Source organism: Cotesia glomerata, linkage group LG10 (assembly GCF_020080835.1).
Source record: "Cotesia glomerata isolate CgM1 linkage group LG10, MPM_Cglom_v2.3, whole genome shotgun sequence".
Taxonomy (NCBI): Eukaryota; Metazoa; Arthropoda; class Insecta; order Hymenoptera; family Braconidae; genus Cotesia; species Cotesia glomerata.
The window spans coordinates 7,580,225-7,593,012 of NC_058167.1; the positions used below are offsets into that span (position 1 = coordinate 7,580,225).

Here is a 12,788-nt window from a genome sequence, read left to right on the forward strand (position 1 = left end):
TACAATATGTTATTATGTATTATGTATAATGTATTATGTGTACACTAGAGTGTGCCAAAAAAAATCGGATATTTTTTTTTTTTCACTTTCCGCTCAAAATATCGTAGAAGATATCGAAACAAAAGGCCTGTCCAAAGGAGAGTTCTTAATTTTAATTTTAAGAGGTCCTCCATCGATTCTGAACTTTTTCCCATTTAAATAACACGGGAAAATTTTTTTTTTTTTTTCATTTTTACTGCCGCAACGTCTGAAGATTTCATTTGTTCATAAAATAAACTATTAGACCTCATTTAGGATTAAATTTTGAATAAAAAATTTCATTGGGTCATATTGCTACCATCGAAGCCTGACTTTTTATAAAGCTTTACAGTATCAATTTTCCCCAAATTTCGTGTTTTTCGTAATTTTTAGCTAAACTATCCAAGATAGAATAAAAAGTCAAATGACAATTTTGTAGTCCATTTGACGCACTACAAAAAACATTTAGATAAATTTTTTGAATCATCAATATTTTCAAAGTTACAGACCAACAAAATCCTATTTTTCTAATTTTTAGCTTTGTTCAAGTGAACCATCGATAAAAATACAAAAAATTTGGTTCTTATTTTTTAGTACATCAAATTTGCTACAAAATTGTATAAGAAAGATTCGTTGCCTCCGCAATAGCTCAGAGTAACAAGCCTGATAAGTCATATTTTCATAATTTTTCAACTATATTTTCTAAATTATTAACGATAAATGACAAATTTCAATTAAAAATTTAAAGTATATTTAATTCTCTAAAAAGTTAGCTTAGATTAATTTTTTACATTATAACGCTTAATAGGTCAAGAAATATTATTATTATTTATTTCGTTTTTGGTCTATTGAGGTTATTTAACCAATCCTCAAAACAACCCTAATTAAGTAAACATATTGAAAATGATTTGACACATTCCACTCCCACAAGATATATTATTAAAAATAAAAAAATTGAATGATTAACAAGTATTTAATATAATAAGAAATCTAATCATTTCTAATGCTTTTTATTTCTTTTTTCGCATAAGAGAGTATTACCGAAAAATTATGTTTTTTTTAAATACCTCAACATTTTCATGATAGTATTTTTATTTTTATTGTGCGTTTCTAATGTATTTTAAGTTATTATTTTTTTTTCGTATCTATTTATTTATTTATTACCATTGCTGCAAAAAAACATAATTGTTTAACAAATTACTTTAGTCACATAGTAATCCAGGATAAAACCTTCCATATCTAACCTTTCACAATTTTACATTGTAAAACTTATTACATTTTTACTAATATAGCTTTAGTTTCCAATTTAAATGATGTTTCTGTAAGCCACTGTACGATCCATCGAAATCGGATCGAGAGATAAGAAAAAAGATTGCTGAAGATTTGAAAACTGATCTACGAGTTGCTCAATGCGTTGTCATCCACTGGGATGGAAAGTTGCTGCCTGATATTACTGGCCGGGATAAAGTCGAAAGACTTCCAATAATCTTATCGGGTGTCAATACTCAGCAGTTATTGGGAGTACCAAAACTTGACCGTGGGACTGGTTTAAACCAAGCAATCACCATCAAGGAAACCATAAATGAGTGGAATATTTCAGATCGGATTAAAGCTATGTGCTTTGACACATGTGCGACAAATACAGGTAAATGAATTAGTAAACAACATTCACCTGTTCCCGAAAAAATATGTGGATCATTCCACCAAACGATGTCATTTTGACAAGATAATCTTTACCTATTATTTTAAAATTTTTTGAAGGTATTTTTTTTATTAGAGAGAGAGAGAGAGAGAGAAATCTTTTAAAAATTGGAGCCCTTACAATTGAGTGATGATTTTTAAAATTTCATTCATTTCTTAAATATTGTTATTTCTTCATTATTCTTATGCAAATAAGTACCAATATTAATAAAATCACGTCTGATTTTGTGAAAGCTCCAATATGAGTTAAATCGATTTTATTTGGTAAAATGACACATATAAAAAAAGCTTTTTTAAAGTCGTAATATTGTTGCTTCGGGACGACACGGTTGTTCTTAAATATATCATTTAATTTACCTATTTAAAATTTTTCTAACCAGAATCATGATATTTCCAATGCCTCGTTTTCTACTGGCATCAAGTTACAATTTTAAAGAAACTAACCTTGTGTGCAGAAAATTTTTCAGATCTTGTCATTTATGTTCATTGCATGCAACTTAATTTTAATACTGGTTCAAGAATATATTTTTCGATATTATAGTTTATACTTCCGGCTGATGATTGGTAATATTAATATTTTTAATCATTTTTATTTAAGGAGTTGATAAAGGAACATGCGGCTAATTAGAAAAAATGTTAAAAAATCCATTATTATATGGGCATGTTGACATCATATGTATGAATTGATTTTAAGAAGCGTTGTCGAAGTTGTTTGGCCAGGAGTAAGTTCTCCTAATGTAGCAGTTTTTGTACGATTCCAAAATAATTAGAAAAACATAGACAAAACAAAATTTGAAACTGGTATTCAGGATTCAATTATAAATGAAAGAATTCACGAAAAAAAAAAATGAAATAATAAGTTTCATTATTGATCGACTACAGGTATTTAAATTATAATCATTTTTTCTAATTATTGACATTTGTACATTAGTTTTAAGAAAGTCATCGTTTTGGTTATTTTGGAGAGTACTTTATGGTTTCGCAATAATGAACTCAAAGACAAAAACACCGACGATCATATACCAACTACAAAATATTCTATAACAATCGTAATTGTTTATCGAGCACTATTATTATCTTATAAAATTTTTCTTTTCATTGTCAAAATTCTCGTCTACATTTTTTGGTCAAATGAACCTCTTTCAGAAATAGATTTGAAAATCAACAAATTTTAAAAATTATTTTGATTAATATTAGTTCTGATCGGGCTGAAAGGAAAACCTGTGAAAAAATTCTGTGTCTCATTTTTATTAGTAGAGAATTTAAGAGTTAAAATGCTTTATTTCATCTCGAAATAGCAGCTTTTAATAAAGTTACATCCTTTCAGAACTCACTATAAAAAATTGGAAATTATTTTACTCTCCTAATTTTCTGACTTAGTAGCGTTATTCGCATAGTACTCATTTAAAACCGGATCATAGTGTTTTTTTCAAATTCTAAATGATAATTGCGGTTAATTTTTGATTAGTCACAAATCTTAATTCAGATCCTCAACATTCAATTACAAATTTTATATTTCAGGAAAAGCATGACCGAGACGATTATAAAGAGTTTTTAGAATTGGTGTTGATATTTTTAGGCGGTTCTCCAAAAAATGGAATAAGCTTTAAAGCTCCAGGACCCAACCACCATGCCAGATAGATGTCAAAAGCTCTGTACGCTTTGAAACTGTTTATGTTTCGAAAACAGTTTCAAATGAATTCCACTGAGGTAAAAATAAGAACCAAATTTTTTGTATTTTTATCGATGGTTCACTTAAACAAAGCTAAAAATTAGAAAAATAGGATTTTGTTGGTCTTTAACTTTGAAAATATTGATGATACAAAAAATTTATCTGGATGTTTTTTGTAGTGCGTCAAATGGACTACAAAATTGTTATTTGACTTTTTATTCTATCTTGGATAGTTTAGCTAAAAATTACGAAAAACACGAAATTTGGGGAAAATTGATACTGTAAAGCTTTATAAAAAGTCAGGCTTCGATGGTAGCAATATGACCCAATGAAATTTTTTGTTCAAAATTTAATCCCAAATGAAGTCTAATAGTTCATTTTATGAAAAAATGAAATCTTCAGACGTTGCGGCAGTAAAAATGAAAAAAAAAATTTTTTTCCCGTGTTATTTAAATGGGAAAAACTTCAGAATCGATGGAGGACCTCTTAAAATTAAAATTAAGAACCCTCCTTTAGACAGGCTTTTTGTTTCGACATCTTCTACGATATTTTGAGTGGAAAGTGAAAAAAAAAAAAATATCCGATTTTTTTGGCACACCCTAGTGTACACATATGATGATGAGTAGATCCGCCGACAAGTTTAGAGACTACCGCCTCCTTTGTGCCTAATTATTCACTCGGGAAGTGTTAATCCGATTATATACATCGTATTATAATACACCCATCAATTTATATACACACAACCAGGCAACATATTTATTCTAAAGGATTACATTTTACATGACATAACTCAAACTGCAGTTTTAACATACATCTCTTCCCGCTGGGCGATAATAAGCTGCTTCATTAATAACTCGGTTCATCATTTTTTGTTATTATCAATTTGGATCTTTACTAAAACTACAATGACAAAAAAATCAACTCTATGTAAGAAAAAAAAAACTTGTACCAAGAATTTGATCGTCTTGAATTAAATAAATTTCTTAATAAATTCAAGGGCTCTTCTTTTTAATTAACTCGTTAAATGAACTGACTTGAAGACGAAATAATAAAAACAACATTAATACAACATTTGATGGCCTGATATACTTAATGTTTGAATGAATGTTAACCAGACCGGTAATACAAATGATCTCTTATCTCTTCAAGACCTATGTAATGCACAAGCGTTGGTTTAAAAGGATTCTTCGAGGTTGTTGGCATAAAATAAACGATTTTATCAAAGAAAATGTTTAAATATCAGGGACTACTTACTCTGTCATACTGATGAGCCGTAGCAGTTGTAGAAAAGGGTTGAAAAGGCGCAGGTCTTGCGGGACTATGATGAGCAGTATGTGGATTAGCATGTGGATGAGGATGCGGCGCTGCATGAGGATGACTCGGGTGCGGGGGCGGCGGTGGCCTCTGATAGAGGTAAGGATAATATTGATACATCACCTCGGAGCAGCTCATCACACCCCCCGGACCCGGCACCCCAGAGCCGGCCTGCCGACTAGCGTACCCGAACGTTGCACCCGCGTAACCCGCGCTCGAAACTTCCTCCACACTCCGTTATTTTCTTCCGGTAATAAACTCAAGCTGGTGTTGCCCTCCCAGCAGCTCTTTATTCCTTATCTCTTCTTTCCTCCTCAATAAAAAAAACTATTGCTATCAGTCAATTGCTATTCAGTCGCAGAACCGCTAATCATTATCAAAGAATGATCATAGCAGTTCATTCATCTTCTGTCCACTTTTGTTTATTTATAATAACACTCACTATTTACAATCACTGGCAAAATAATCTGTCACCCGACGGTTAACACTCTCATTGTCGCTGACAACTAGTCATCAATATATTCCATTCATCCATACATCATCATCATCATCATCATCATCATCATTATCATAATATAATATTTTCACTTTTGGAATCACTAATAAATTAATTTACTCACTAATAGATTGAATATACAATTATGAGGCTTTTACACACTTGCACCAGAAAATATTTTTCTAAACGCAACAACTCAAAAATAATATCCTTGATTGAAGAGTATGTGAACAACCAGCAGGTGTAGTTTTTTTAATTCACTAATTTCACTGAATATGTGTGGACATAATTAAAAGTAAAAGATAGAGCTGGCTGGGATAGTGTTGGATTAGATGGAGGACGAATACGGTACAGAGTCTCTGGTGGACAAACACAGACTGAATCGAGGGCCCGTGTCACCCTCTCCCACCGGCAAGAGCTTTTTTTCTAGCCGATGCCTTTCCCCGGTGTCTTTTTAGTCGGGCTGTCTCTTCTCTCCCTACAGCTATCTCCTGCTAACTCACGACTCCCTTTGAGCATACAGAAACAGATACAGATACAGATACATACACATTCTCAACCCTACCAAGGAATACAGGAGTATATATAGGATGACGTCGAGGGTCGAGAACCGCCTGATCACCCCAGCTCCTACTGCTCCTACGACTGCTGTACAAACGGGATACGCCTCCTGGCAGTACCAACCGCAACCAATCGCATGCTACCTTTCTTCTGTCCAATGAGACTGCCTTGTGTGCCACTCCTACAGCACTCATCTCCCGTTTGTATTGATCCCACAATGAACCCCTGGCTAGTTTGCAACCCGCTGGTATTAACAAGTTCCGTAGGATTAAAACTATCATCATATCTACCTTATCCTCATCCAAAATCCTCTTCCTCATCTTCATCATAATTTCGTCTTTTCAAAATCTCATATTGTCCTCCAATCCCATGGGGATGAAAAATATGATGATGATGATGATGATGATGACAATCAATAGTATAATGATGATTTTCTTGCAGTATGGTCATCGCACCTTTTATTTTTGTTGGTCACTGCTTTTTTGATTATCCCGAATCACTACCGAACAGCTTCTTTCTTTTTCTCCTTCTGCTTCATCTTCTTCTTCTTAGTCTTGTTCTTTTTCTTCTCCATCTTCTCTTCACTACCCGACACTCCAGACCAGGAGGATAATGAGTCTTAATTAACAGTTTCGTGGTGTTTCGGGAAGCTTAATTTCCTGCTTAAAATACTGAGGAATGAAACGATTCATCCGACTAAATTCTCAGATAAATCATGATTTTTCTTTAATTATTTTTTGTTTTATCATTTTAAGATTAAATTACAATGTTTTGTTGCTGCATGACTTTATTAGTGACATTCTATATCAGCAACATTGATGTAATTACTTTACATCCAATTGTGCATTATATACTGAGTGACAAACTAAAGTTAGTCAACATGATCAATATACAATTGATCAGAATTGGAGTGAAATTAAGCTCAAAAATTTTTTTTCTGAAACGATGGTTTTCCGGGTGTGTAACATAATTTGATCCATCCATATAAACAGCAGAAAAAGTTAGATTAAACACTTGACCGTATCAAATGTTGTTCAAACATACTCTGTAACTAATCCAGTATGTAATCCAGCAGGTCCCAACAGCTTTGTAAAGGGTGTCCAATCCCGTAAAATCGGTAACAACCATGACGATGCACCCTGATTGTAATTTTTTTGGCAATTCACAGTTCTGTGTGTGCTCTATATACATATTTATTGCTCGAATGACATCTAAAACATTGCTTACCCTCAATTATGTATATTTCTCGTCTGGACCATCTAATAAAATATTATATTGAAATGATAATAACAATATTAGGAGGGTAAACAAGCACACGTGTCTTATCCACTTGACAATGCTGAAAGTTACACTCCCACTGTTAATAGTCAGGCATTAAATTTGTCATTGATATTGAAGCGTAGGGTAGAGGGTGAGTTAGCCAGACAACCCGCGATCAATGGAGACAATGATGTGGGAAAAATAATGCTTTGGTTGATGGCAAGTACCAAAATCCATTGTATTCTATATATGAATTACTCTTTTGATGCGCGCGTGGATAATCCTTTTCTGCTGATGCATAAATAGGTGCATCATAAAAGACTAAAAATTTTGTTGTCTAGAATTTTATTTTTCTTTCAGTGAAATACGGCTTTGAATTATTATATTGATGCAAAGCTTTATTAATATTTATCAGTTGATTTATTGAAGTTATTATTTATTTATTGAACCGCTTATTCATTGAGCTACGTTGGGCGAGTTGTTGTCATTTTAATATCTCGAATTGTTTAGAAGATAATGGGATTATTTTTCAAAAACAAAGAAAACAATTATGTGAGTATTCTATGATCGAAAACATAAAGAACTACGCAGTGTGACTATTGTCATTATGTGATGATGAAACAATCGAGTTAAAGTCTTTACAGAAGATAAATAGCAGTTGTTTATCTCGGTGAAAAGACTCTTTGGATGATGAAGAAAACGGAGTAAAAGATTTCTAAAGAGGTTTAAGGAAAAAAAAATGAAGTTGCGAACCGCGTGCTCCGAATAATTACGTTTTTTGACAATTCCAAAGTATAAAGCAGTCTCTCTCTCACGAAAGTGAGTCCCACGAAACCCATGAGCAACACAAAGATCGTATGGAATGTTGAAATAGCAAATTAGGAGATTCCTCAGCATCCGCCCCCTCTTCTGTACTGTCCAATTCTAAATTGTCGACTCAAGTGATTTTTGCTTTAATTTTTTTTTGGCCCTACTGACAGTCTTACATTACTCTTAATTATATATTTTGTCTTTCTAAATAAACCGATTACAGAAAGAAAATTATTTTCTCCTTTTGATCACATAAATTTTTGATAATGTCTAAAACCACCAACTATAATTGGGAAAAAATCAGTTTTATAAACAATATAATATTTTAAAATAGAAATTTAAATTGTCTTAGGATCTCATAATGTTTTGAGACTCGATTTTTATCATTGAACGAGAAATTTCATTCAGTCAAGCCTAAGAAATCATGAATTTTAAGTTACAATAATTATGCTCCGAAAAAGAATTTCTTGAAACTGTAAAACTGAGATATATCTATAGTCTTATTATAGATTTATTGTATGATACTCTGACAAAAGAGAAATTTTATGTAATACATTTGGTGTATCAACGCTCAATAAGAGTAACCGTCAGTTGATATATTACTGTCAGTCGATATAACAGAAAATGAGAATGGGTATGCTAATTACCTTCAAATTTTGAGGTATAATTAAAAAAAAAGAAATAATTGAAATATATGTCAGGTATTGATGCTGAATTATTTGCTCTAAATATCTATGGCTCTCATCAATATTTATGAAGTATCACCAAGATTAAGTAGTTTTTGATTATCCCAATTACTTTCTGAATAGGACCTTGATACACTTTTCTTTGTTTGCTAAACTTAAATGAGGAGAATAAATCAACTGCGATCTGGTGGTCTTAAAAATTCGTCTTGAAACACTCCCATCGTCGCGCCTCAATTGTAAATTCATTAAATATTTGAGTATGATAATAATTTATTTCCTCGGTTCTTTAAATTTAACTGGGCTAAATTTTCTATGGTTGTTATTTCATTTATTACCATCAGTTATCAAAAAATTAAATTGTTAAGGTGAAAAAAATTATAAGGTCATTAAAAAATATTTCTATATGAATGACATAACGTACTATTAAAAAAAGCTATAAATTATGCTTAATTTAGATGAACGATTAGTAAAAAAAAACATGATATCTTCTGATGGAATAATTAAAGCATGGTCATAAATTAAATGATTACAAATAGACTGGCCAGAAAGAACATTCTGAAGATCAAAAACTAACAATGCATATTTAATAAATTAAAATAATATTTTGTTGAGTTAAAAATGATAAAAATGAGGAATTACCGTGTCGCTAAAAATAGATAACAACAGTTAGTAGATAACTCGACGATATTATAAAATTCAAACGAAATAGATGTAAGCTCACGTCATAGATTCCAGATTGTGACCTTTCTCACGTCATTACGCTTCGTACATTAAAAGAGTTTTAAGTATATACTATTTATATTCAAGAAACAAACTGTTCCATCTTGTTCAAAATCACTTGGTGTAAATATATTTTAAAATTCATTTCCTCAAGTTTTAGTATTGGCATTTTAATATCTGCGCCTTTATTTTCTATTCTCTATTCACTTGGTAATAGTAAACTATACTTACATATTCCGTTCTCCAATCGTCGAGCCTGCAGATAAATGTCTTCAATTATTTCGATCACTACCATGATTATAGTCGTTAGAACTATTGGCAATTGAAGAATTAATCATTTTTTATTGTTATCTAAATACAATAGACGCGTTAACGGACGTTAAGTGAATGGCGGTAATTAAGAAAAAATCTCGATCAATTGACCACACTTCCGCATGAATTATAGTTATGCTGTCATTGTGTACATATTTGCCGCTATTTATAATAGTAAAAAATGATAAGTCATCATCTGAAATAATTGATAAAAATAATATTTTATAATCGCCCCAGTAAAAAAAAAAAAAAAAAAAAAAAAATAAATAAAATATTCCTGACACAACTGAACATATTGGAAATATTCATTAAACATGAAGAAAGAATAACATTAACAGCACTTGTATCAACAGAATAACGTTTTCAAACAATAAAACATTAATGGTTGTGCATACAAATTAATATATTTTGAGAATATTTGACGGTTTCTGCATAACCCTATCCAGAAACCGCAGAATGCGAAGCATACCATACAGTTGAAGAAAAAGAATATAAAAAATGACAGCAAGATAAAAGATACTGCTCTGTTATGTTATGTATGGTAATACTCATGCCAGTAAAGTCAAGAATAAGTTTTATGCACTATTAAATGGGGACGCGGTTAGAGTGACGAATGCCTAAATATGCATTTGAATTAGTACTTGTATTTGTATTTGTATTAAACTGGCGCCGACTTGAGCTTGAGAGTTTATGCTGATGATGCAATGGTACTTTACTACGTACTGCATCTCTTCCTATATGAAAGACATCACCACTCTATCAGTATACTTGCTATGTAGATTATCTTTCAGTAGCAGTACCAGTAGCATTATAAGTATTGGTTGCACAGCTATCGATTTATATTGACACGATGCACTATACTCACTGAACATTATCATATAATCCTAATGTATGGATGATATATCTATTATTAGCCTTGAGATATTTATGGTTAACATTTATTAGGTCTCGAGTCTTTGAAATTGCCGAGAAGAAACATGAAACTACCCAGATTTATTGAAATAAATAGTTGGTTGAGAAATGGAGTTTTAAAATTAACGATCAAACGAGACAACAGAGGTAACAGTGGAGAAAATATTTAGAAAAAAAAAACATATCCTTGAGCGAGGGTGTGCCAAGTTATATTACGGTATCCGGCAAAAGTTGCGTGGGTTCATTCAAGACTCATCGTCACCACTAGTAAGCGTTGGCTGTTTTTCTCTCTTAGGTTTAGCTCTTCTCGCGTACACTATCTAAATAAGACAACTAGTTTACTCTTTTACTTTTTCTCTCCGGGCGGTTGCAAATAATAAAACAAAAAAAAGAAAAGGAGATCGTTACTTACGCTCACACTTACTATCATATGGAAACTTTTGGTCCATTGTGTGGGTTGTTAAACGTTACTTTTACCAATACAAAGGTAATATTATCGTACATTTTACAGCGGGAATCGAATTTAATATAATAATACCCAGCTGGTGGGTATCAACAAAGGAAAACAACTTTAATAAATAACAAGCTTTTGACATAGCAAAAAATACAGGTTCAAGTTCGCGATACTCAATAAAACTTTTTGCAAAGCTTGTTGGGTAATCTGATCATTTGTTTGTTTACGATTTTAATCCTTTCAATAGAAACAGCATTGAGTGTAAAATGTTATCAATTATTAATAAGAAGAAAGTAATGATCTTTGCATATTTGTATTAATAATTTATAGATAGTGTAAGTAATCTTAAAAGAAATGAATACCAAGGGCAATAATAATAAAATAGATAAATCTTGGCTTTGGCACTCTTTATACTCAATAATCTTAACGTTGGGTGTTATTTTTTATTATTAGATATAGTCAACGATTATTATAGACATGACGAATCAAAGTATTTGCTATCTAAGAATCTAAACATATCTCTTGTCGTGTATTACAAAATGTCACTGTTAATTTATTACCGAGAAAACGAATAATGCTTGAGACTGATTGTTTATAATTATGATAGAAAATTATCTGATCGTCATTGTCTCATATCATTTATGATATAATAATAAAACAGATCATCGAAAAGCTATTTGTGGTCATGATGATGAATGTGATCACTATAAGAGTAATACGCTATAAGTAGCTTGTACGCTAATGAAAACAGAAATAGTTGTTTGAATGTTATCACTGGGAATCACAGATAAATATGATAGGTAAAAGCAAACAGTATGGGATAGGAATATATAGATATTTATGTACAGATACATAGTGAAAGGAATGAATCACTGAGACCACCCGTATGATCATCCCCAAGCGTACTTTAAATTACAGTAATTATTTTCCCGAGAGCAGCATAGATGAGGATTCAAAGAGTGTATGAAAGTAGACGCTTTTAGCGGATATATACTAGTAGAGCATTAATGCTTGTTTTAATGTTTTAAAATATACCATATTCCACCAACGAGCGAGTCTTAAATTATTCAGCTTTCTGATCTATCAATTCGTAAATACCGCGCTGAGAATTAAGGGTACAATAATATGTATAAGTATAACCGAGTTAATATCTAAAAATATACATGTTGTACATGAAATTAGATTGATAATAAAGATTAATTTGATAAAAAGTAATGAGTTTTGTCGAGTAGAGTTAAATAGAGACGACCACCCAAGGAATTTAGCGACGCAGTAGGAATCGGGTAATTTCTTTACTTACATCAGGGAATTTCTTGCTTCAAAGCTACTCTACCGCCTTCACTACTTATGTACGAGCATACACACTTGCGTAATGTCTTAGATTTATGATAACAAAAATTAAACATATAGTTGCCTCGTATTAGCCTCGATGTCATTTTTTGTTGTCGTTGTTGTCAAAAGGAAATTTTTTATGGGTTATAATACCCAATAAAATTTAAGACATGACGTATACAAGTTGTCACAATATGCCCCGAGGAAAAAAAAAAATAAAAAATATTTTTATGTCGATTTAAATATCTGCAGCTGGTTATATTTCATCGTATGACAAAATGTATAATCATTTATCAATTTTTTTAGAATTTAGCCATTGTAAATTTATTTAAAGACAGTTTACGCAACGTTCTGTTACTCTGAAAAAAACTTTCATTATTTATAAATTAAACAGATGTATCCAAAAATATCTGAAAGCGTCGGTGATGAAAAATTTGCGAGAATTAAATAAAATCCAATGCTCTGTTTTTAATAAAGCCGTTATTGCCCAATTCGGTTAGTCCACTTTATTACTGTTATTATTATAATACGCGGATAATC

General features: G+C 31.5%; 1 protein-coding gene across 1 annotated transcript in view; it reads right to left on the reverse strand.

The window, feature by feature from the left end:
- The window catches only part of LOC123272391 (protein vestigial), a 57,981-nt gene extending 52,075 nt beyond the window's left edge, over positions 1–5,906 (reverse strand). The window contains exon 1 of the mRNA XM_044739126.1: positions 4,646–5,906. Coding sequence (XP_044595061.1) covers positions 4,646–4,843 — 198 coding nt within the window. The 5' untranslated portion in view covers positions 4,844–5,906. The remainder of the gene's footprint in view (positions 1–4,645) is intronic.
- Between the last annotated feature and the right edge of the window lie 6,882 nt (positions 5,907–12,788).